Here is a 26,716-nt window from a genome sequence, read left to right on the forward strand (position 1 = left end):
CCTTAACTTCTAAATGTGACTTTTGGAAAAATGGAGCGATACAGAGCAGCAGGAGAAAAACACTTTGAAATGACATTTGGAGAACGTGGATGAACGTCTAATTCTGCAGTGAGACTGTGAGAGTTCCTTTTGGAACTTTAGGCATAACGAGAGGAATAAATATTTGATACGAGGATGACCTATTTCCTATGCCTTGAAAAGCTGTCTTTTCTCTCTTTCTATTTCCCCCACTCTCTAATGCTGAGGCCTCTTTCCCCAGGCCCTGTACAAAACAGAGAGAAGACGAGGGAGAAGGAGGGATGGAGAGGTTAAGAGAGATGAAGTGTGTGGAACAGAGAGAGGTTGAGATGGAGAGAGAAAGAGTTTGAGTTTGTTTGAGAGAGAGAGAGAAAGAGAGAGAGAGAGAGAGAGAAGCTCATTACTTTAACAGTAGAGTTAGCTCATCATCATGTCCTCTCTGCAATGTACCAAACCCTGCAGAGGGACAACAGGACAGGAGATTAAGAGCCACATACAGTGGGGCAAAAAAGTATTTAGTCAGCCACCAATTGTGCAAGTTCTCCCACTTAAAAAGATGAGAGAGCCATGTAATTTTCATGATAGGTACACTTCAACTATGACAGACAAAATGAGAAAAAAAATCCAGAAAATTGGATTTTTAATGAATTTATTTGCAAATTATGGTGAAAAATAAATATTTGGTCAATAACAAAAGTTTCTCAATACTTTGTTATATACCATTTGTTGGCAATGACAGAGGTCAAACATTTTCTGTAAGTCTTCACAAGGTTTTCACACACTGTTGCTGGTATTTTGGCCCATTCCTCCATGCAGATCTCCTCTAGGGCAGTGATGTTTTGGGGCTGATGCTGGGCAACACGGACTTTCAACTCCCTCCAAAGATTTTCTATGGGGTTGAGATCTGGAGACTGGCTAGGCCACTCCAGGACCTTGAAATGCTTCTTACGAAGCCTTACTCCTTCGTTGCCCGGGCGGTGTGTTTGGGATCATTGTCATGCTGAAAGACCCAGCCACGTTTCATATTCAATGCCCTTGCTGATGGAAGGAGGTTTTCACTCAAAATCTCACGATACATGGCCCCATTCATTCTTTCCTTTACACGGATCAGTCATTCTTGACCCTTTGCAGAAAAACAGCCCCAAAGCATGATGTTTCCACCCCCGTGCTTCACAGTAGGTATGGTGCTCTTTGGATGCAACTCAGCATTCTTTGTCCTCCAAACACGACGAGTTGAGTTTTTACCAAAAAGTTATATTTTGGTTTCATCTGACCACATGACATTCTCCCAATCTTCTTCTGGATCATCCAAATGCTCTCTAGCAAACTTCAGACGGGCCTGGACATGTACTGGCTTCAGCAGGGGGACATGTCTGGCACTGCAGGATTTGAGTCCCTGGCGGCGTAGTGTTACTGATGGTAGGCTTTGTTACTTTGGTCCCAGCTCTCTGCAGGTCATTCACTAGGTTCTGGGATTTTTGCTCACCATTCTTGTGATCATTTTGACCCCACGGGGTGAGATCTTGCGTGGAGCCCCAGATTGAGGGAGATTATCAGTGGGCTTGTCTGTCTTATATTTCCTAATAATTGCTCCCACAGACGATTTCTTCAAACCAAGCTGCTTACCTATTGCAGATTCAGGTCTTCCCAGCCTGGTGCAGGTCTACAATTTTGTTTCTGGTGTCCTTTGACAGCTCTTTGGTCTTGGCCATAGTGGAGTTTGGAGTGTGACTGTTTGAGGTTGTGTACAGGTGTCTTTTATACTGATAACAAGTTCAGAAAGGTGCCATTAATACAGGTAACGAGTGGAGGACAAAGGAGCCTCTTAAAAAAGAAGTTACAGGTCTGTGAGAGCCAGAAATCTTGCTTGTTTGTAGGTGACCAAATACTTATTTTCCACCATAATTTGCAAATAAATTCATAAAAAATCCTACAATGTGATTTTCTGGATTTGTTTTCTTCTAATTTTGTCTCTCATAGTTGAAGTGTACCTATGATGAAAATTACAGGCCTCTCTCATCTTTTTAAGTGAGAGAACTTGCACAATTGGTGGCTGACTAAATACTTTTTTGCCCCACTGTATACTCAATGTACACGGTGGACGCTTCCAAGAATGTTACAGATATAGGGGAAAGAGAGACAGACAGAGAGAGAGAGATGGAGACATGAAAGGCAATGAGCAGAGTACAAAGATGACTAAAATAGAATATCAAATGTAAACACTTATTTTTTTTAAACTGTGAAAGAATTCAACAGACAGAGGGAACAAAGGACAGATGAAAGTCGGAAAGAATAGACCAAGAGAGGAAGAGATGGACAAATACAGAGAGAGAGAGTGACAGAGTGAGAGTAGATTAGAAGTACTAAATCAGAGGATGACTGACATGTAAGGGGGAGGGAGGCCTGTGAGAACAGCAGGTTTGTTTACTTCCTGTTAGTATTCTTGGAGGGCGGTACTTAACCCTCGCTGACCAACGCTCTATTTGCAATTAACACACATTACACCACACACACACACACACTACAGACGTACACATACCCTGTACATTACTGTACTAAACACATGTATAAATACTGTTTATACAGTAATATTTCCCTAAAATAGCCTACCCACACTGACACACACACACACACACACACACACTCCTAAGACTGCCCTGAACAACACAAAACTGATCAACATACTCAGATTGAAAGGAGGACAATAAGATCATTATTTTCACAACAAAATTTATTAGAAGAATAGTGGTTTTGAAAAGAAGCTCTAGCATCATACCACCTTACAGAACGGTACAGCTGAAATGTGTTGCCAAAATGGCATTTATTCCAAATTTCAATAATAACATAACCAGTAAAATATTTTTTTAACACATGCACAAAGACGGATCTAATCAGCCCGAAGTTCAATGCAAAATAAAAAAACAAATAACAGACCACAGATTTTTTTATAGATTTTTTTTATCACATTAGATGACAGATTTTTTTTATTATTTCATTAGCCCATTTAGTAAAATCAGATTTTGCATTAAAAAAAATGGGGAAAACAAAAACAGATAGTGTATTCAATCAACCCATCATTCAATCAACAAATCAATCAAACATAATTCATGTGATCCTCTTTTAAGTGCTCAATTAAAAACGGACATCGATCAATCATACAAGCCTAGAATAAAAACTCCAACTCACACAGTACAAAAAGTTTTGGATAAATGTACATAAACAAAAAACGACAGTAAGAGAAAAATATTTAAATTATACAATGTTCTGCCCAAACTGTAAACAGTAGTAGATATTGAAAAAAAATGAGGTCCATTCCAGTTTCTATGGAGAAAGAGAGAGAAAGCCTTCCGGGTGTGAGGTACAGGGTTGGACTCCCAGAAAGAACCCGAGTATAAAAACGAGCTATAAGGAACCGTTCTATAACAGGGGGCGAGACATTGCTTTCCACAACAACAGCGCCCCCTATCTACTCCATCTGGATAGCATGAGGTATATCAACAAACCCAGAAATCTCTCTCGGAAATACAGAGGAAACGCCAGGCCCCGAATAGAGGGCATCAGTTCACTTGTTAGAAAGTAGAGTTAGCTAGTAAATTAGCAAAGCCTTAGCTAGGAAAAGTCACCAAGTAAGTAAGTAGAAGTATTTCATCCGTTAAGAATGAACCAGTCTCGGATCATACCTGCAGTAGGGCTATCTAGAGAAGTCAGACACCCAGCGTTTGAAAACCTTTTTAAGAACACCGACCAAACTGATATCTCCATCGCTGGCATCACAAACCAGCACCAGACCACACCAGCACCGACGCCAGCACCACACCAAACATTCAGAATATACAAAGAAGGATTGCCAAGTTCAAACGCAAAATATGAAGAATTGAAAACCAAAGTCAGACGGTCATTTTGAAAACGTATCGCCAGGCAACAAAAGATGTACGTAGGCTTACCGGATTAGCAGAACATTTACTGAAGTCCCACACAACAGCAAGCCAGTTAGTCATCCATCATCAACCACTCAGCAGCACTTTGAACAAAACAAGCACAAAAAGCTGCAAACAAAACAAGCCAACTGATATATACATTTTTTCATTTTTGTCGCAAAACTTCAAAGGAACTGCGAATAAAATGACTTTTCAGTTGACTTGGCTGGCTGTGGATGATAGTTTCTCCCTCAACTTGATGACTGCGGTTTTAGAAGTTCCAGAGGTGCCTTTTGTTCAGGTCAGACGGTTCTGTGAGGTGATTTGTTGATGTTCTGAGAAGATTACAGTGCTAACGCTGACGTTTGATTGATTGGCAGGTGAGCCAGAAGGCAGTACTCACACTGTTGTGTTCAGAGGTGTTGTGTTTGTCAGAGAGGGATAGAAGGTTACACCTCTAATGAGGTGGCAGTCAAAGTGTCATGTCAGCTTATAAAAGGTACAGTAGCTTGTCATAAGCATCTAGGACCTGTTATGTCATGCTTATGACAGTGTTATGTAGCCTTACGGCAGTGTTAAGTAGCCGCCATGTGGTCCCCAGTATATAAGCCACAGAGTCTGAGGCACGGTGCGTAGAGAGGGCAGTTTACGTGCTTTGAGGACCCTCTCCACCTGAGCTGAGAAGTAGATAGACATTCATTAGATGTGGGATCTTAATCTACATTTTATAAAATAGAATTACATTTTTTTTTTGAGGGACCAAGGGAGAAAACAAAATATAAAATTAAAGTAACTTTTCAGGACACTTGACATTTTCTTTTTACAGTGAATAATAATACAAAAGTAATATAAAAAATAAAAAATGAAATAATCATAATAACTAAAAATAACTACAGATCACTGCTAGGCCTCAGAATCTAGAGAAAGTACCTGAATAGAGTGAGAGCAGTGTTATCTTAATTCCCTGAGGATGTCTGGGTAACGTAGTGTCTGGGCTGAGGGTGTCTGGGTAACGTTGTGTCTGGGCTGAGGGTGTCTGGGTAACGTAGTGTCTGGGCTGAGGGTGTCTGGGTAACGTTGTGTCTGGGCTGAGGGTGTCTGGGTAACGTCGTGTCTGGGCTGAGGGTGTCTGGGTAACGTCGTGTCTGGGCTGAGGGTGTCTGGGTAACGTCGTGTCTGGGCTGAGGGTGTCTGGGTAACGTAGTGTCTGGGCTGAGGGTGTCTGGGTAACGTTGTGTCTGGGCTGAGGGTGTCTGGGTAACGTTGTGTCTGGGCTGAGGTTGTCTGGGTAACGTCGTGTCTGGGCTGAGGTTGTCTGGGCAACGTCGTGTCTGGGCTGAGGGTGTCTGCGTAACGTCGTGTCTGGGCTGAGGGTGTCTGGGTAACGTCGTGTCTGGGCTGAGGGTGTCTGGGTAACGTCGTGTCTGGGCTGAGGGTGTCTGCGTAATGTCGTGTCTGGGCTGAGGATGTCTGGCTAATGTATTGTCTTAGCTGAGGATTTCTGGGACATGTAGTGTCTTGTCTGTGAGGCAGAGAGTGGGTGATATAATTATTTCTATAGAAAGCATTGAAGGGTGCATTCAGAACTGCAACGCTTCAGCCTTGCACTATTAAACCAGTGTCAGTGTTCCAAAAACGTTAAAAAGAGCACTGATAGTTCTGTGTTGCAAACGCAGCTCAGGCTACAGTATGGTTGGAGGGCACAGGCGTCACAGGCCCGACAAGAGGAAACTAAAAGCATTTCACACCATCAAGCAGCAACACGTACAGGCACTCACACACTCACAATTGTTTCTTCTTTTTTTTTGACTTTAAAGAAGGAAAAAGTTATTCTGAAAAGAGCTTTAGCAAAAAAAAACACTATGAGAGCGGTTGCAGTGACTAAAACTAACCTTAAGTGCACACCTCTTTCTGAGAAAAGGACGGCTTCTCTCAAGGGCAAATATGTCATATCTAAACATTGGAATCTGTCCTGCGTACATTCCACTTTCGTAAACAACTGCCCGCTCCAGCAACAATCTTTTACAATGTACGTACACTGGCATGCAAAAAATATCCAACCAATCGGAATCCTTGTGTTGCTCCAACTGGACTCTGATTGGACACTGAAGGAGGTATATCAAGTGACATCACTGAATGCATGTCCTCTTCTCCTTCCATCCTTCCTTCCTTCTTTAATCTGTGCCAAATCCAACTTGAAAAACACAAGACTTTAGTCAGGAGTTGACATATCGTAGGCTACACCTAACCTGATAAAGGACAGATGACAATGGGACCATGACGTGCTATTCTTCTGTTTCATAAATATACTGTCTTTACAGTGTCATTTCAAAACCCCACCCCCCCTTCACATAATCAGGTTTCAAAAGACTAGCTACCTACTCTAAAAGCTCCACTTGTTTAAACTCCGCCACCCCCTGCCCACTGCTACATCATGAGGAGAATACATGCAACATACAATCAGAAAGAGAGCCATGGGAGTGATATCTAACATACAGTCAGAAAGAGAGCCATGGGAGTGATATCTAACATACAGTCAGAAAGAGAGCCATGGGAGTGATATCTAACATACAGTCAGAAAGAGAGCCATGGGAGTGATATCTAACATACAGTCAGAAAGAGAGCCATGGGAGTGATATCTAACATACAGTCAGAAAGAGAGCCATGGGAGTGATATCTAACATACAGTCAGAAAGAGAGCCATGGGAGTGATATCTAACATGCCGCACTGGACTTTTGTTCCCTGAATCAAACAAAGGAAACGGTTGTTTTTCCCCTTCCACAAGATAAGTATGTATCTGTCTTTAGGAGATCTGTATATATACAATGCATTGTGTGTTGTGTGTTATACATATGTACATATATAGTATCTGTTTTTCTTCCATCTGTCAAGTTAGAATCGTGAGGTTAGTTTGTGTCGTTACATTCAGTTTTAATGATGAGAATGTAGATGATAAATCAAAAAGAGGTATCCAAAAGGAAAGAAATGGGGATTATAGGACTTTAACAGATTGACCTTCGGCCTCTGAGCATCTCTAGTTTCAAAATAATGAAAGAGAAGAGACGAGGAAACCGAGCTCCAGTTCAAATCAGCAGATATAGTCTCTCGTGACTTCAGGATCAAACGAGATCCCAAAATGAATTCTAGAATGTGAATTAGTGTTCCTTTCACTCCCAATCACCTCCTTCTCTCTTTATCTCTGGCTCCGGGGAGGGACTGAATGAGAGACCCGTCTTAAAAAGTCCCCAGAACAAGAAAAAAAAGAAGCTATGACACGTCCACTATGTGCTACATGCCGTGTGAGGGATACAAGTGGAAATAACAGAGGAAAAAGCATGTGGAGCATCAAGAGGGCAAAATGTAGAGGAACTAACAACGCCATGGAGGCTGGCAAGCTTGACATGGATTTATATTCTGAGGTATTCTGCGTTGTAAGGTTTATTTTTTGAAGTTGTTGCACACCAACACCATACAATGACAATAGACGAGACAATGAAACAAATCAATTCCTTTCCCCGTGAAATTGCCGTTCTATTTTTTACAATCCTTGCTGTTTATAAAGCACTGAAAGAAAATAGGTATTTGGCTGAAATCGTGTGGTAATTAGTTAACAAAAGGCTGTGTAAAGAAGAGCTAAGTCAAAGTGGTCAAAGTCTGGCTTTCAAGAATGGATATCATATCCCTCTTTGGCCAGAGTAGAGAGTAAGTATTGGGTTAACACACAGACAGTCGGCAGATCTCTTTTCTTAGTACTGATCTACGAATGTACATGACTGGAAATTCTTCTTCAACTGTAAAACAGGGTTCATCTTATTCGCCACATGTTCTTTACCAGAGCTGCTCTAAAACACCTGGCAGGTGTCCCTCTGACATCTGGTTGATCTGTGGTCCTGAGTCAGCGCTGCTCTAGAAGTCTGAACTAAAACACCTGGCAGATGTCCCTCTGACATCTGGTTGATCTGTGGTCCTGAGTCAGAGCTGCTCTAGAAGTCTGAACTAAAACACCTGGCAGATGTCGCTCTGACATCTGGTTGATCTGTGGTCCTGAGTCAGCGCTGCTCTAGAAGTCTGAACTAAAACACCTGGCAGGTGTCCCTCTGACATCTGGTTGATCTGTGGTCCTGAGTCAGAGCTGCTCTAGAAGTCTGAACTAAAACACCTGGCAGGTGTCCCTCTGACATCTGGTTGATCTGTGGTACTGAGTCAGAGCTGCTCTAGAAGTCTGCTCTAAAACACCTGGCAGGTGTCCCTCTGACATCTGGTTGATCTGTGGTCCTGAGTCAGAGCTGCTCTAGAAGTCTGAACTAAAACACCTGGCAGGTGTCCCTCTGACATCTGGTTGATCTGTGGTCCTGAGTCAGAGCTGCTCTAGAAGTCTGAACTAAAACACCTGGCAGGTGTCCCTCTGACATCTGGTTGATCTGTGGTCCTGAGTCAGTGCTGCTCTTCAGTCAAACCCTTTTAATACACTGCTGCAGTATCTGATAGTATTTCCACACGACGACGACGACAAACCAGAACCAAAGAATACAGAAGAATACAGAAGAATACAGAAGAATACAGAAGGCTTGTGGTTGTCAAAGAAACCAGCGTTCAAACAACACGGACGGTTCCAAAGCTAGAAACACGGCAGGCATTATCAACTTCAACTAGAAATTAACAAACAAATGAGATGTTTTTTTGTTTTTCATAGAAACCCCGAAATGTTACAAGCGAAGGGGTTACCCCCCCCCATCTTCCCGACCCCCTTTCCAATAGTCAAGCATATGGACGGTTCATCACTACCCAATTGACCCTCATCCCTGTAACGTCACTCGCAACCAACAAAATACCAAACGTTCTTGTCAATCTGTACAGAAAGCCCTTGAGCCTATACTACCCCACCCCATATACCCTCCCCAACAGTCTTCCACCAGGCAAGCTGAGGTAGCAGAAACCAGAGACATCGTCTGGCGCACTATTCCCTACAAAGTGCACTACTTTTGACCAGGGCCCCTCTAAGTCAAGCAGACAGGCAGAAAAGCCAGAACAGTCACCGAAGCAATAGACACGCACCCAATCCAAAACCAGCGAGAGAGAGAGAGACAGAAAGAGAAGGACCTTTGCGTCACTATGCACTGTGGTGAAGCAGTAATCACCTTGTGAAGGATAGAATAGGAAAGTAGGGGAGAGGGGAAAAGACAGAGATGGCAGACAAATTCAGACCATCTATAAACAGCTTTAAAATGTATTGGCAGATGGCATCATTTCTGATGAGACATCTTGCATCCTTTACATTGGGATACAGGTGGGGGAAACAGGTGTTAAGAAACAAACAGCTCAAACACGTCTAGAATCTAGAATCTCACATTGTTTTACAGGGAACTGTATTGATATGAAACATCGTGGGCCAATGTCAGGCCTCCCCAGTGTTGGGAACCAGGGGAGGAAGGAATAACGGACATCGGGAGAAACACTTTGAAAGAAGAGCGAGAGAGAGCGAGAGAGAGAGAGAGAGAGAGAGAGAGACGTCAACCATTTCCTTGAGAAAAGGTTAATAAAACAGAAGAGACACACCTCCGCCTGAGAATGATGTTGCTGCTCCATTGTTATAGCAACATGCAAGGACACCCCATTCCAAGACAACAGCTTCCGCCAAAGAACACAGAGTTTGATTAGCTTTCCTTCTAATTGTTTCTCCATACCTTTGCTATTCAATTGTTTTTATCGTTGTATCGTTCCGCCCCATCCTGAAATCTATTCACCTTCTTCAGAATGCTCTGTTGTGTTTCTCTGGGCGATGAGGCAAATTCATTCCTACATTATCTGTTAAAGACTGCTATCTGAAGTGTGGGGGTGGGGACACTAACCTTGGAAAGGCTCTCTCCTCTCTGCCTCTACAGTACAGCCCCCATTTACCCTACAACCCCTAGTCCAGATATATCTGACTGTAGCAAGACTCCCTACAACCCCTAGTCCAGATATATCTGACTGTAGCAAGACTCCCTACAACCCCTAGTCCAGATATATCTGACTGTAGCAAGACTCCCTACAACCCCTAGTCCAGATATATCTGACTGTAGCAAGACTCCCTACAACCCCTAGTCCAGATATATCTGACTGTAACAAGACTCCCTACAACCCCTAGTCCAGATATATCTGACTGTAGCAAGACTCCCTACAACCCCTAGTCCAGATATATCTGACTGTAGCAAGACTCCCTACAACCCCTAGTCCAGATATATCTGACTGCAGCAAGACTCCCTACAACCCCTAGTCCAGATATATCTGACTGCAGCAAGACTCCCTACAACCCCTAGTCCAGATATATCTGACTGCAGCAAGACTCCCTACAACCCCTAGTCCAGATATATCTGACTGTAGCAAGACTCCCTACAACCCCTAGTCCAGATATATCTGACTGCAGCAAGACTCCCTACAACCCCTAGTCCAGATATATCTGACTGTAGCAAGACTCCCTACAACCCCTAGTCCAGATATATCTGACTGTAGCAAGACTCCCTACAACCCCTAGTCCAGATATATCTGACTGTAGCAAGACTCCCTACAACCCCTAGTCCAGATATATCTGACTGTAGCAAGACTCCCTACAACCCCTAGTCCAGATATATCTGACTGTAGCAAGACTCCCTACAACCCCTAGTCCAGATATATCTGACTGCAGCAAGACTCCCTACAACCCCTAGTCCAGATATATCTGACTGCAGCAAGACTCCCTACAACCCCTAGTCCAGATATATCTGACTGCAGCAAGACTCCCTACAACCCCTAGTCCAGATATATCTGACTGTAGCAAGACTCCCTACAACCCCTAGTCCAGATATATCTGACTGCAGCAAGACTCCCTACAACCCCTAGTCCATATATATCTGACTGTAGCAAGACTCCCTACAACCCCTAGTCCAGATATATCTGACTGTAGCAAGACTCCCTACAACCCCTAGTCCAGATATATCTGACTGTAGCAAGACTCCCTACAACCCCTAGTCCAGATATATCTGACTGCAGCAAGACTCCCTACAACCCCTAGTCCAGATATATCTGACTGTAGCAAGACTCCCTACAACCCCTAGTCCAGATATATCTGACTGCAGCAAGACTCCCTACAACCCCTAGTCCAGATATATCTGACTGTAGCAAGACTCCCTACAACCCCTTGTCCAGATATATCTGACTGCAGCAAGACTCCCTACAACCCCTAGTCCAGATATATCTGACTGTAGCAAGACTCCCTACAACCCCTAGTCCAGATATATCTGACTGCAGCAAGACTCCCTACAACCCCTAGTCCAGATATATCTGACTGTAGCAAGACTCCCTACAACCCCTAGTCCAGATATATCTGACTGCAGCAAGACTCCCTACAACCCCTAGTCCAGATATATCTGACTGTAGCAAGACTCCCTACAACCCCTAGTCCAGATATATCTGACTGTAGCAAGACTCCCTACAACCCCTAGTCCAGATATATCTGACTGTAGCAAGACTCCCTACAACCCCTAGTCCAGATATATCTGACTGCAGCAAGACTCCCTACAACCCCTAGTCCAGATATATCTGACTGTAGCAAGACTCCCTACAACCCCTAGTCCAGATATATCTGACTGCAGCAAGACTCCCTACAACCCCTAGTCCAGATATATCTGACTGTAGCAAGACTCCCTACAACCCCTAGTCCAGATATATCTGACTGTAGCAAGACTCCCTACAACCCCTAGTCCAGATATATCTGACTGTAGCAAGACTCCCTACAACCCCTAGTCCAGATATATCTAACTGCAGCAAGACACTCTATCTCCCAGTCTGGGGGGGGTTTGACGTTCATGAACAAAACCTCACTAGCATTTTGTAATGAAATAATTTAGGCAAAGTATCCTTGTATTATATGGAGTGATTTTCATTACAGAATTAAAATACTAAAATATATACACTATACTTTTTCTGCTATAGTTTTAATACTACTTCCAATATAGGCCTGATGTGTTGTAAAGATTGAGCTAACGATTAGAGGCTGAAAAAAGGCATTCCATCTTTCACAGATTGATTCATAATAAAACACAATAGTAATAAATAATCCATAATTAGACTGTGAGGTTGAGATTCTCATTCATTTCAATGACTTTCAAGTATACAACTAACATCTGCCATACAAGCAAATGTAGAAAATCACACTACACTTTATTAAGTACGACTGAACATTACATTAATATTAAGTTTAAGGTTTTTAAAAAAACGCCTTATTTCGTTTTCGGATTGTGCCATCTCATCTCAACATTTTACAGTTTCTAGGTTTGCACGCTTTCATGTTTGTTAGTCGAATGTCCACGGAAAGAAAATAATATGTATTTGAACTATCATACTTCTACAGTCCCAATATACTAAACAGGATTACAGCATTCTGCCAGACTAAAACAAATGGTTACTGTAGCACAGGACCCCTGCTGCTTTCCTGTCCCGCCTCCCTTCGCAGTAAAACACAACATTATGACACACAAGCCTCATAAAACTACACAATGTAATAGGTGGTGTTCTGACTGTCAGATTGGAGCGGGAGAGATGGAGGCTCTTTAGCCGGACATGTCACAGATTCCATGTTGAACCGTTTCAACTGCCAGTGTGAAAGAAGGAAGGATAACACACAGATTTAGGTACTGTGATAGTTCCTGTTTCAAAGTGTTGTTTGGGGGTAGCAGGGGAATTGGTATGATTGCAAGCAGCTCAACATCATTCCAGACGGAAGGTGTGCCTCACTTTTAAATTCCAACCAACGTTTCTCTCTTCAACAAAACCAAAGCACTGTTGCTTTAAAATGTTTCACAAATCAAACAGAAAAGCCCTCAAGTTGCAGTTAGCAGGCGGGTGGTACTTGCGCCTTAACAAATGCTGAGACTTTTACAACATTTAAAAAACAAACTTGGTGTAGAAAAAGGATACATTTGACAAAATACTATATTTTTGCCATGCTTGAAATTTGCCAAATTAAATAAAAATAGCAAATCACGCAAAGAGGCAGAGGAACATCACGACAAAGTCACCACTACACAAACAAATCAGAAACAGAGCCAGAGTTAAAGACAGGTTCTTGGTGGTGAGGGTTGGGACCAGTGTTATAGGGGCCCACTGAGCCGGACTGGACTGGAGAAAGATACGAAGCAAAAGGGGGCTGTTTGGACAGAATAAGGGAGGCAGTGCCTTCACCAGCCAAGTTACAAGCCTGATATTTTTTCTGGTCTCAGGAGTGTCACACCCACCAGGTTCTATAAAGGACACGGCAGAGGTTATAATTGTACATGTAACCCACCCACACGAAGTGGATACCTGATGAAGAGTGTGTGAGTGCGTGAGTCAAAACATATAGAAATGTATGTGACTATGTATGGGGTGTAGTTACAGTATGTATGGGGTGTAGTTACAGTATGTATGGGGTGTAGTTACAGTATGTATGGGGTGTAGTTACAGTATGTATGGGGTGTAGTTACAGTATGTATGGGGTGTAGTTACAGTATTATGGGGTGTAGTTACAGTATGTATGGGGTGTAGTTACAGTATGTATGGGGTGTAGTTACAGTATTATGGGGTGTAGTTACAGTATTATGGGGTGTAGTTACAGTATGTATGGGGTGTAGTTACAGTATGTATGGGGTGTAGTTACAGTATGTATGGGGTGTAGTTACAGTATGTATGGGGTGTAGTTACAGAGTGTATGGGGTGTAGTTACAGTGTGCATGGTGTGTGCTTCCAAGGCTGAGTGTGCTAGTTAATACAGTAGTGTTGCATTCAGAAAGACCTGGGTTCGGTTTAGTAGCTATAAGAATGTATATGTTCTTTAAAAATTAAGAAAACATGAAAAAAACACCATCTAATAATAACAATAATAATGATAAAACCCACCATATAATAATAACAATAATAATTTAAAAAGTGCTTCCGTCAGTCCCATCTAAGAAATCTGGAAACACAAGAAAGTGTACTAAAAGAGTACTAAAACACTTTTACTTTAATAAAAGTCCTGATTTGTGTTGCTAGTTAGTGTACAATCAGCTGCTTTGAAGTGGGTGGACCTGAGGCGTCATGACAACAGGATATGCAGCATGGAGGAATAATCAACAACACTTCATAACAACGAGCAAAATGGCAATTCACAGAAGTCTGTTTAGTTTTTTTCTTGAAAGGTATCGCGTGCCACTCAAGAGACAAAAATGGCACGTCACATGGTATCTAGAAATTGAGGTTAGTTCTGTTCTGCATTTCTTTTTTTTTTCTCTCCACGTTTGTTTACAATCTCACATCAGAATGAAAAGAAATCCATTGATTTACCTGAAGATGTAAAACAGTAAATTAAATATATATTCATATGTATATAGCTATTTTCATTTATATAAAAAGGTACAATGATTTGTTTTGGAATGCAGTTTAAAACAAGTTAATAATAATAATAGACAGATTCAGAAGGTTAACATTTCCACCTGTCCGACACATTCTCCCCTCTAGGTCTCTGACCGACTGTGTCTCTGTCTCATCTCTGTAATAAACTCAAATCCCCATGAAGAAGTTAAACCTGGAGTGATGTTACAGTAAAAAAACGAACTAGACTAATAAGCTGTCCGTCACATACTCCTAGCTCCTCTTGTAAAAGACAAGAGCAAAATAAAAAGGAGGAGGGGCCTAAATTTCCCAGAGTATCAACTATCCCTTCTTTCTTTCAGGCTTCCCTGAGAGGGATACAAGTGCAGGTTGAGGTACCGCACTTGGACACAGCTGAGCCAGGTCAATATATAATATAGGTGTTGTATACATTTAATCTAATACAGGTAGTTAAGTCTGCGTCATCTTCCGACTGACTAATATTGCTGCCCCTCCCGTCAACTTTATCCTGAGAGGTACAATACTGAAGGCTACAGATACCCACGGCAGAAAAACGTTAGTCAAATACAAGCAGACGGTGGAGAAAGAAATTAAACAGTCTGCCCCCCCCCCCCCCCCCCCACCAAAACTGACAGTGTCATTGTTTTTTTTCAGATATTTCTTTTTGTGGGGGGGGGGGGGGGGGTTGAGAGATTCATGTCGGTTTATTACATTCATTATCTGTGTGTATATAAATAATTAGAAGTGTGAAACTTCTCTGTAAAAGAGGCGAGACTCAGTCGTGTTAAGGAGGAGGACTTCTTCAGACAGGGGGATCCGTTAACCCAAGTGGCATAACTAAACAACTAAACCCCCAAAATATTCATACAAACATGAAATAAAGCCCAAATGGCAATGCACCTCAGTAGATTAGATACGACTGATGAAGGGGAAAGGGGGGATACCTAGTCAGTTGTACAACTGAATGCCTTCAACTGAAATGTGTCTTCTGCATTTAACCTCTGAACCAGAGAGGTACGGGGGGCTGCCTTAACCCAACCCCTCTGAATCAGACAGGTACGGGGGGCTGCCTTAACCCAACCCCTCTGAATCAGAGAGGTACGGGGGGCTGCCTTAACCCAACCCCTCTGAATCAGAGAGGTACGGGGGGGGCTGCCATAATCAACATCCTCGTCTTCGGGGACCACTAACATGTTCTTTTTTGATTGCCCAATGATAAATACATAGATTTATAGTTTTCATAAATAATGTATGTGGAAATTCTTGGCCCTTCAGGAATCCCCTCTCAGGGGTTTCAGGATCTACCTAAGTGCTGAATGTAGGAATCCTCTCAAGGGTTTCAGGACCTGCCTAAGTGCTGAATGTAGGAATTCCCTCAAGGGTTTCAGGATCTCCCCTAGGTGCTGAATGTGGGAATTCCATCAAGGGTTTCAGGACCTATCTAAGTGCTGAATGTAGGAATCCCCTCAAGGGTTTCAGGACCTATCTAAGTGCTGAATGTAGGAATTTAGACACGCATCTCAGTCAGTGCTACATGTCATGATAAGTAAATACCAATTGTACAGGTTATACACATTTCCCATCAGCACCATTTGTCATGCTCACATGCATAACGTGACAGAAGCGCTAAGGGGCACATTTTTGTCATACTTCATAATAACTCGCAAGTTTAGGAGAAAAACAACATTTAAAACACAATTCCACACTATATTTTAAGTAGTGTTTTTTTGTTGTCAAATCGCATTCACATCGAAGCTAAATTAATTAGTAAGCATACCTTGAAATGTAAAAGGCTATAAGTGCTTTACTCATAACTTAAGTAAAATGATCAATCTCATATAAGTAATTGCTGGACTATATTTGGTCTTCTGATTGGATGGGACGAGTAACCAATTAGACACTTGAAATACTCTGCATTGTCTAAGTGTTGAACGCATTTCATGCATGACCCCTGACCTTGTGTTCCTACAGAGGTCATCGTAAAGGGATTACATTGTTCCCATCGGCTACGCATAACTGCCAATCAAGCCATGGGAGGGAGGGTCGAAGTCCAAGACCAATCTATCAGAACAGGGCTAGGTAAGATTGTTCATTAGGGGTTTGAATATAATTATAACAATTATATACCAATTATTCACTCATTTAGAATACACTAGAGCATGAATCGAATTGGTACGACACTCATGAAGTAGTCTATACTTTGCAGATGTAAGCTCCTATCTAAGAATTCCCAAATCACCCGGAACAGATTGGTGCCATTTTATAGAAGAAAAGAAAATACCAAATGAAATAAATCAAATGTACAGGACATTTCAAGGAGTGAATGTTCATTTCATCAGTGTTGACATGACGGAGATGTTTTCTAAGTACAATTTCATGAATAATCTCACAGACTGGGTGAGCACCAGGCAGTGTTTAGAGCGAACAGCAACGTTTACTACAGCAGAGCAAGAGAGGGCTTTAAAAACATTTAAAAAAAAACATTTTTTATTTTTATTTTTCCTTCGTCTTTTTTTTTTGCCCTCAACACACAAAAAAAACGAGAGCATCTTTTTCTAAAAACATTTTCTCAGAAGGATGTTTTTTTATTTCCCCTGACAAAACATGACGACAGATAAAGATAGTTTCCGCCTGGTTTGGCAGGAGGGCTGCGGGGCAGGAACCAGATATGACAACTATACTACACGAAATCTGACAAATTCAAGCATCAACCAGGGTACTGAGGAGGTAATAGAGAGGAAACAGAATATGTTTAGGTCCAAGCTGCAGCTCTCTAAAAGTCTTTCAGACACTAAAGCTTTTTTTTCTCTCTTTTTGCTTTCTGGCAATCCCTTAACCTCCTCTAATCAGCTCTCTTCCTCCCATCCAAACCCATCCCCATCTCTCTCAAAAGAGCTACAATATCTTCCTCTTTCTCACGCGCTAAAAAAAACGAAAAAAGGTGCTATTTTCAGACGTTTCATTTCCAAACTTCTCCTCACACCCTCTTCCCTGTTTTAGTTTGTGTTACCTTCTTCATGATTCACCACGGTCTACAGGGCGTGGCACTGCTAAGCCACACCCACCTAGCCGGGCTGTAAGCTCCGCCCCCCGTCAGAAGTAGCAGAGTGAGAGAAGTCATGTCCTGCCCTTCACTTTTAGGTCCCGCAGGATAAAGGAAACACGTCCCGTGTTTTAGAATCATGGCTTCGTCAAGAGATTCCCGTCTCAGGTACCCTGAGTTAAAAATGAGGAACAAAATCATCCAGAAATGTGGATTGGCTTTAAGTTCAGTGTCATCATAATAATTTATATTATATTATCCCCTAATCCCTCCCAACCGAACACATCCCCTCTCACTGTTAAATGACCCCCCAAGTATAAATGCACATTGTCGTAATAAACTGCCTTTGAAACTACCTTTGAACATTTTAAAACCACATGGGAGTGAGAGGAGCCATTTCAAAACTCATCAACTAAGAAGCTTTTACTTAGTTAGAATTCCAAAACAGAAAACTTTATGAAATGTTTAGTGTTTAGAGACAGTAAGGCTGGTAAAACCTTCGCTCAGTACAGGATAATATAGTTGTAGCAGCAATGTTTCCACTTCCTGGTCTTGGAGAGCTACAATGCATGTGGTTATCACTCCATGTGATGTCATGGTGTTAGGAGAACCCCGCCCACTAATTAGCTGAGCGCATATGCATGAGGTCGTTGGTTGGAATGAAAACCAGAGATGGCTACAGCTCCCTAGGATCGGGATTGGGAACAGATGCACTTGTTGCAGGTGCTTGAGGTAGAAGTTGCGCTCAACCACTGAACTAGGATCAGGTCACTAAGCCCCAATCCAAACCTTAGCAATAAGGGAATAAAAAAGACATCTGACTATGGATCAGTGGTTAGAGGCAACATTTACCTACCACCGTTGAGGTTGAGGAGCTCTCTCAAGGAGAGCAGCAGAGATATAAAATTGCACCTACATGCTGATCTCAGGTCAGTTTTGAGGTTTCCCCCCTAATTGTTAAGGCAGGGTAAACTGATCCTAGATCTGTGGCTACGGGTAACTTGTACCTGGAGCGCAGTTGGCCGGGGATTATGACAGACCTTAAGTGCATGATGCTAGGACAGCAATGCCGAGGTAACCTGGTCTGTCACCACTGGGCGGCGCCGGTGAGCGCCAGACTGAAAGTGTAGTGCAAAAGAAAGCCAAACAAAAGAAGATAAAACAAACAAAAAAAACATTCAAAATATTCAAAAACTTAGTAGTTATTTACTAAAACTTACGAACATGCATCCCTGATTGACTATTTTGTGTCTTTACCTTAAAAAGGACACAGCCAATGTTGCTTTCGTTCACTTTTAAAGAGTAGCAGAATATCGAAGGAGGAAAGAAAGTTTTGCGTTTGTTAAAGAGAAATGGCTACCTGGCGATAGAAATAATGCGGTTTTGATTCAGCTTCCTGGTGAGAGAGCTTCCTGGGACATTACTAGTTTTAGAGTTGGTTCAAAACATAGGAGACAGTTCACTTACCAATTGGTACTAGTACTTAAATGAGAGATGGGGGGACCATAATAGTATGTTCAAAAGGGTTCATTTTTAACCCCCTCTAATTTTTCCCAAAGTTGAGATATTCCGCAGCCCAGACTGCATTTAAAAGCAATGCAGGGTCAGTGTATCAAGTTCAGAATAGGGGGAGTTAGGGTTTTGGGGGGGATAATCAACATGCTTTACAAACTGTAATTAATAACTGTCACGTCACTCGTGGCTTTTGACACATTTGTTTCGCCGCTTGATATAAAAGCTAAACAAATGTGCAGTGTCAAAACGACAACCGCAGAACCAGCCGATTGGTTTAGTTTTCATCTCCAGCTTGTTTTAGAATCCTCCTCATATCCCTGCGCTTGTGCTCACCCAGATACTGCAACAGTAAATTGGCACAAATAAAGCTCCATTTGTTTCCAATTACTTCAGTCTTAATGTTAAGATGTTTTTTATACATATATAAGGAAAGGGAGGATTGGTCGTCATCGTTGTTTCTCAGTTAATCTTCAAATTCCATTTTCATTTCGTGGTTCAGATCGGCGGCCTCCGGTGGCGCAACCTCTCGCGGTGTCGCGGTTGGTGTAGTCTCTGACTCGGCGGCGGAATCCTGTCCTCCCATCCTCAAGGTCAATTTGAGCTTCTTCTTAGGAGGGTTCTTCAGTGTGCCCAGTCGCTCCTTCACCTTGTACTCCAGTGTGCTGTGAGGGATCCCGTACATGTTCTGGGCCTTGGATACGCTCATCTTCCCGCCCATCACCATGCCGATGGCCTCTTCTAAGATCTGGCTGTTGTACTGGCGGTAGCGCCCCCTCTTCTTCCTGGGCTGCTTAGAGCACGGGTCGCCCTCGGGGTCAGAGGTCGGGTATGGTTGCCCGGAAGTCCCCTGGTCCACGTCGGAGCTCCAGTAGTCTGCCGCCCCATCCAGAAAACCTCCCAGGCTGCCTCTCAGGCTACCGGCACGCCGGTTCTGCTTGGGAAGGATGACCCTCAGCTTCCTGCTCAAAGCATTCTCCACCCCACCGTGGCCCCCGGCGCCCACCACCATGGCCCCGTACCCGTACAGGTCTGAGGCGTGGGAGTCCCATGACAGGTCCATGCCCCTCACCTGGGGGATCTTCAGGTCCACGGGCGGGGAGTGGTGGCCTCCCGGCTCCCTCTTAACCACCACCTCATGGTGGGTCTTGGTGGAGCCATGGTGGTGGCGGAGGCCACCTCCGGAGGAGCTCTTGGAGGAGAACGCCCCGTGGTGGTGGTTGTCCAAGAACAGAGGCAGGTCTTGGAGGTCTGAGAGGATGGCGCTGGCCTGCTTCAGCCTCAGCAGGCTGTCCAGTTGGTGGTGGTGGGCTTTACCACTGGAGGAACCCCACGGAGAGCCGTCCCGTGCCAGGAGGGGGTGGGGCTCCACGTGGTTCCCTTTGTTCCCGTGGTTGAGAAGCCCCGCCGCCTCCAGACTAGCCAATGAGAGAGCCGGAGGCTGGCCGAGGAGGCGGTGCTTCTGGCTGAGGAGCTCCTCCTTTATAAGCAGCGAATGGGCCAATGGGGGCTTGAGGGGGGCGGAACTGACGTAGCTGTCCCTCAGCCCGTCCTGTAAGCTTCTCGGCAGCATGTCATCGTCCTCCACGTCCCGAAAGGAGTGCTCAACTCTCAGGGCACGCCTGATTGGAGGGAAAAGAGAAGAGAGGGGTGTTAACTTGGAAGTACTCAAATCAGTCGATTCAGAAAGTGAATTGTAATGAACCAAAAACGACACGTTAAAATTACACTACTCTACACTGCTGACTGTTAATGCCAACAAACCAAAAGTACCACTTTTTAGTACCACTTTTTAGTACCACTAAAAACACACATTACTTTGTGTTTTTAAAGTTGAACTTTCTTCCATAATATGTCATTGTTTAGGGGGGGGGGGGGGGGGGGTTTCAGCAAAACTCTTCGGCAGTAAACATATAACAGTAAACGTATAACAGTAAACATGTAAACATGCAACATCTAAATGATAAACTCATCTCCCACACTTTAAAGGGGCAATCTGCAGTTGCTACATCCATTTCTGGACTCCTGAATTAGAGGTACCCACTGATTCTTGAAGAATATCATTTATAAAATGCCTCATCAGGATAATTGTACCCCATCAGAACCCAAAATGTAAGCTTGTAATACTCCCATGTTTGTAAAAAAAATAAATGTAAACAAACACTACATGGCCTCGAAACATGCATAAAATGATAAGTCTGATATCATGGATGGTCAGTCCGTGCATCCATACAGATGTAGGATCTTAATTTGATCACTCTTTTTTTGCTGAGAATTTTTCTGCAAATATACAGTGCTTTCGGAAAGTATAATAAACTGAAATATTACATTTACATAAGTATTCAGACTCTTTACTCAGTACTTTGTTGAAGCACCTTTGGCAGCGATTACAGCCTTGAGTCTTCTTGGGTATGACGCTATAATCTTGGAACACCTATATTTGGGGAGTTTCTCCCATTCTTCTCTGCAGATCCTCTCAAGATCTGTCAGGTTGGATGGGGTGTGTCACTGCACAGCCATTTTCAGGTCTCTCCAGAGATGTTTGATTGGGTTCAAGTCCGGGCTCTGGATGGGCCACTCAAGGACATTCAGAGACTTGTCCCAAAGCCACTCCTGCATTGTCTTGGCTGTCTGCTTAGGGTCGTTGTCCTGTTGGTAGATGAACCTTTGCCCCAGTCTGAGGTCCTGGGTGCTCTGGAGCAGGTTTTCATCAAGGATCTCTCTGGACTTTGCTCCGTTCATCTTTCCCTCGATCCTGACTAATCTCCTAGTTCCTGCTGCTGAAAAACATCCCACACAGCATGATCCTGCCACCACCATGCTTCACCGTAGGGATGGTGCCAGGTTTCCTCTGGGTGTGACGCTTGACATTCAGGCCAAAGAGTTCAATCTTGGTTCCATCAGACCGGAGTATCTTGTTTCTCATGGTCTGAGAGTGCTTTAAGTGCCTTTTGGCAAACTCCAAGTGGGCTGTCATGTGCCTTTTACTGAGGAGTGGCTTCTGTCTGGCCACTCTACCATAAAGGCCTGGTTGGTGGAGTGCTGCAGAGATGGTTGTCCTTCTGGAAGGTTTTCCCATCTCCACAGAGGAACTCTAGAGCTCTGTCAGAGTGACCATCGGGTTTCTGACCAAGGTCCTTCTCCCCCGATTGCTCAGTTTTAGTGGTCTTAGTAGTTCCAAACTTCTTCCATTTAAGAATGATGGAGGTCACAGTGTTCTTGGGAACTTTCAATGCTGCAGACATGTTTTGTTAGCCTTCCCCATATCTGTGCCTCAACACAATCCTGTCTCTGAGCTCTATAGACAATTCCTTTAACCACATGGCTTGGTTTTTGCTCTGACATGCACTGTCAACTTATATAGACAGGTGTGTGCCTTTCCAAATCATGTCCAATCAATTGAATTTACCACAGATGGACTCCAATCAAGTTATAAAAACATCTCAAGGATGATCAATGGAAACAGGATGCACCTGAGCTCATAGCAAAGAGTCTAAATAATTATGTAAATAAAGGTATTTATGTTGTTTATTTTTAATACATTTCCAAAGGTTTAAAATCCTGTTTTCCCTTTGTGATTATGGGTGTGCATTGTGTGTACATTGATGAGGAACAAACATTATGTGATCCACGTAACAAAATGTGGAAAATGTCAGGGGGTCTGAATACTTTCCGAATGCACTGTAGGTTAAATTATGATCATACATCTGTAGCTCTGTCTATGAATTTGAGAGTGGTTACATTTCTCAGCTTTCTACTGAAACAGGGTCGGGGAGAATTGCTTTGTGATTGTTTCAACTGCCCCTTTAATTTCATGATTACTAGATATAGTATAGACACAAATAACTACTTATATGGTCCCTTCAGTTTAGAGACAGTACCTTTATTTGAAATTCTATTTACTTCCTGGCGTGAGGGTGGGCGTTCAATCTCCATTTCATTTCATTACATTTGAGCAAAAAGTCCATTTGAGAAAATGTTTTGGCTGTAAACTTGTGTTTGCTATTAGCTAGTTATACATCTTGACAGCTTGACAAAGTAGTTGCCCTCATACAGATTATAACTCGTTAGCTGTTCCATATGGTCTCATCACATGGGAGAGAGTGGCTGCCTGCATCCCAAATGGCACCCTAATCCCTATGTAGTGCGCTACTTCTGACCAGGGCCCGTAGTGCACTACAAAGGGAATGGGGTGCTATTTGGGATGCATCGGTGTCTGATGAATTATATTTACTGTGCAACGTGGACGTAGCCGGAGCTATATTCCACTCATTACAGCACGTTAGCTCCTATCTTCAACAATTAAGGTGCTCATGAGACACAGAGAGAAAGAGACAATTAACACTAATTTCCCATATTTTTTTTTACCATGTGTAGAACATGCATGTTGTGACAGAGTGAGTCACTTTCATATAGGTAATTAGAGCTAACTTACTCATGTCAAACGTTTAATTTAGTGTCCGTCTTTTTCAAACTCAATTTCGTTCAAATAATTTTGTTTCACGCAGAGAAAACGTATTTAAACTGAAGTGCAATGCTTTGTTGTTTCTTTGTCCCCGTCTCGCATGAAGCGTAACTATCCATTTACAGGGACATTTTAAATTAAATTTGCTTCAAAAACAACCAAGCAACTTTATTTTACCATGTTAAAAAAAAAAAAAAGTGATTTTAAATGTTAGTGAATCTTAATGCTGTTTAAGAGATAGAGAGCCATGTACTGAGTAAACAGAGAACACACACGCACAGTCTGCTACACTAACAAATACCGTGAGGACAATGAGAGGAGGGAAAACATCAAGGACACACAGCATGAATGACCATGATCATAATACCAATCCCTCCCTGGGATAGAGACTCATTTGTCTGAGAAGGTATCGAGGGCGCAGAATGGAGCACATTGTGATCAGGTTGTAATTAACGGGTATAGGATAAACTGTACATAGTAACAGTGTCATAGAATTCACCTGACAACACAATAGACAATGGCTGCGGTTGGAGTTGACGGCAGAGAGGTCTCGTTCCCAGCTAAACGAGAATTAACCTTGGCATGTCTCGTATAGAAATGGTCACAAAAAGGGTTGAGCGACACAAGGATGCTCTTTTTTTTTCTTACTCCACTCATTATTATTTTAGAGAATCTGTCCTTTTGAGCTCCCTTTCTCCTTTCCATTATGTTGTTCCTATACGGGCTAGAAAGAACACAGTGTTTTCTAAGAAACCCGTGCTGAAGCGCCCAAATGACATTTCCGTGACGGGTCTTAACGTTTCTATTTCTGAACTACCTGAGAAAGAAGTGACTTTTTTCTGACCTTGGTGTCGGGTACTGTTCAGTACGTAACCATAGCAACAGTAGCCTTTAAGCAGGAAGCACACATCCCAGTCCCCCGCAGACAAGCAGAGTGACAGCTCAATGCTACCTTCTAAATAGGACCATAGATATGTCAATCAGAATGGAAGGGGAAGTGTAGACAGAGAGTGAATGAGCCTTAGCACTGAGGACGTCAGCAACCAAATCCTGTGAAGGAAAAAATATTATGGACATATGAACATGGACATGCATATGTCCAAAACAAGTACAGACGTTGGATCTTAATTTGATAACTCTTTTGTTGCTGAGAATTGCAAACATGTAGTGCATTTGAGTTTTAAAAAGGATTCTGAAGTTTGTAATTTCCACTTAGAAATTCCAGACTTGATTTTCCCCTAACGAAAAATGTATCAACACCTACAAAAATGTCCATTATTTATAATCCACAAAATAATTCACATTTCCTGTTGCTACAGGATTATTTTCCTGCTGTAGCGAACTGGCTCAAATCAAGATCCGACATCTGTACATACAGTATATGCATACCCCTGATGAGGTTGTTATCTATATGTCAAAAAGTCTAATTTTGACACACACATCCCTGATGAAGTGGTTATATATATTTTTTACAATTACATTTAGAATATACTTGATGAGGAAGTTAGAAGGTGGTTTCACAGTAATTATGGCTGCACCATATAGTCTACATCTTATAGTCTACACCTTATAGTCTACTATAATATACATCTTGTAGTCTACACCTTATAGTCTACACCTTATAGTCTACTATAGTCTACACCTTATAGTCTACTATAGTCTACACCTTATAGTCTACTATAGTCTACACCTTATAGTCTACTATAGTCTACACCATTTTGTCTAGTCTACACCACACAGTCTACACCACACAGTCTACACCACACAGTCTACACCATATAGTCTACACCATATAGTCTACACCATATAGTCTACTATAGTCTACACCTTATAGTCTACTATAGTCTACACCTTATAGTCTACACCTTATAGTCTACAATAGTCAACACCTTATAGTCTACACCATTTTGTCTAGTCTACACCACACAGTCTACACCACACAGTCTACACCATATAGCCTACACCATATAGTCTACTATAGTCTACTATAGTCTACACCTTATAGTCTACACCTTATAGTCTACAATTAGTCTACACCTTATAGTCTACACCATTTTGTCTAGTCTACACCACAGTCTACACCACACAGTCTACACCACATACAGTGCATTCGGAAAGTATTCAGACCCCTTGACTTTTTCTACATTTTGTTCAAATGGATCAAATTCATTTTTTTCCCTCATTGATTTACACCAATTCTTTCACTTTTATTAAAAATAAAAAACATAAATACCTTATTTACATAAGTATGCAGACCCTTTGCTATGAGACTCAAAATTGAGCTCAGGTGCATCCTGCTTCCATTGATCATCCTTGAGATGTTTCAACAACTTGATTGGAGTCCACCTGTGGTAAAATCAATTGATTGGCACACACCTTTCTATATAAGGTCCCACAGTTGACAGTGCATGTCAGCAAAAACCAAGCCTTTATGTCGAAGGAATTGTCCATAGAGCTCCGAGACAAGATTGTGTCGAGGCACAGATCTGGGGAAGGGTACCAAAGCATTTCTGCAGCATTGAAAGTCCCCAAGAACACCGTGGCCTCCATCATTCTTAAATGGAAGAAGTTTAGAACCAAGAAGACTCTTGCTAGAGCTGGTCGCCAGGCCAAACTGAGCAATCGGGGGAGAAGGGCCTTGGTCAGGGAGGTGACCAGAACCCGATGGTCACGCTGACAGAGCTCCTCTGTGGAGATGGGAGAACCTTCCAGAAGGACAACCATCTCTGCAGCACTCTACCAAACAGGCCTTTATGGTAGAGTGGCCAGACAGAAGACGCTCCTCAGTAAAAGTCACATGAAAGTCAGCATGGAGTTTTCCAAAAGGCACATAAAGACTCTCAGACCATGAGAAACAAGATTCTCTGGTCTGATGAAACCAAGATTGAACTCTTTGGCCTGAATGACAAGCGTCACGTCTGGAGGCAACCTGGCACCATCCCAACAGTGAAGCAGGGACTGGGAGACTAGTCAGGATCGAGGAAAGATGAACGGAGCAAAGTACAGAGAGATCCTTGATGAAAACCTGCTCCAGAGCACTCAAGACCTCAGAATGGGGCAAAGGTTCACCTTCCAATAGACTTTAAGCACACAGCCAAGACAATGCAAGAGTGACTTCGGGACAAGTGTCTGAATGTCCTTGAGTGGCCCAGCTAGAGCCCGGACTAGAACCCGATCGAACATCTCCGGAGACTGGAAAATAACTGAATGGGAGAAACTCCCCAAATACAGGTGTGGCCAAGCTTGTAGCATCATACCCAAGAAGACTCCAGGCTGTAATCGTTGCCAAAGGTGCCTCACAAAGTACTGAGTAAAGGGTCTGAATACTTATGTAAATATGATAGTTCAGTTGTTTATTTATACATTTGCAAAAAATGTGTAAAAACGTGTTTAGT

The 26,716-nt window shown here is 42.7% G+C and overlaps 1 protein-coding gene and 1 long non-coding RNA gene across 3 annotated transcripts in view; both read right to left on the minus strand.

Annotated features, from left to right (window-relative positions):
• Positions 1-2,731: 2,731 nt before the first annotated feature.
• On the minus strand, positions 2,732-13,411 carry LOC118940331. Of its 2 annotated transcripts, none has more exons than XR_005036851.1 (2): positions 7,865-13,411; positions 2,732-7,787 (listed from the first exon to the last, which is right to left on the minus strand). It is a non-coding gene; the product is annotated as an uncharacterized LOC118940331 (long non-coding RNA). The 2 variants fall into 2 exon arrangements; XR_005036852.1 differs by having other exon boundaries at positions 8,019-13,405.
• A 2,004-nt stretch (positions 13,412-15,415) lies between these two features.
• The window catches only part of LOC110485613 (ligand-dependent corepressor), a 76,718-nt gene continuing 65,417 nt past the window's right edge, over positions 15,416-26,716 (minus strand). The window contains exon 8 of the mRNA XM_036948330.1: positions 15,416-20,478. Coding sequence (XP_036804225.1) covers positions 19,323-20,478 — 1,156 coding nt within the window. The 3' untranslated portion in view covers positions 15,416-19,322. The remainder of the gene's footprint in view (positions 20,479-26,716) is intronic.

The sequence above is a fragment of the Oncorhynchus mykiss genome, chromosome 17 (assembly GCF_013265735.2).
Source record: "Oncorhynchus mykiss isolate Arlee chromosome 17, USDA_OmykA_1.1, whole genome shotgun sequence".
Taxonomy (NCBI): Eukaryota; Metazoa; Chordata; class Actinopteri; order Salmoniformes; family Salmonidae; genus Oncorhynchus; species Oncorhynchus mykiss.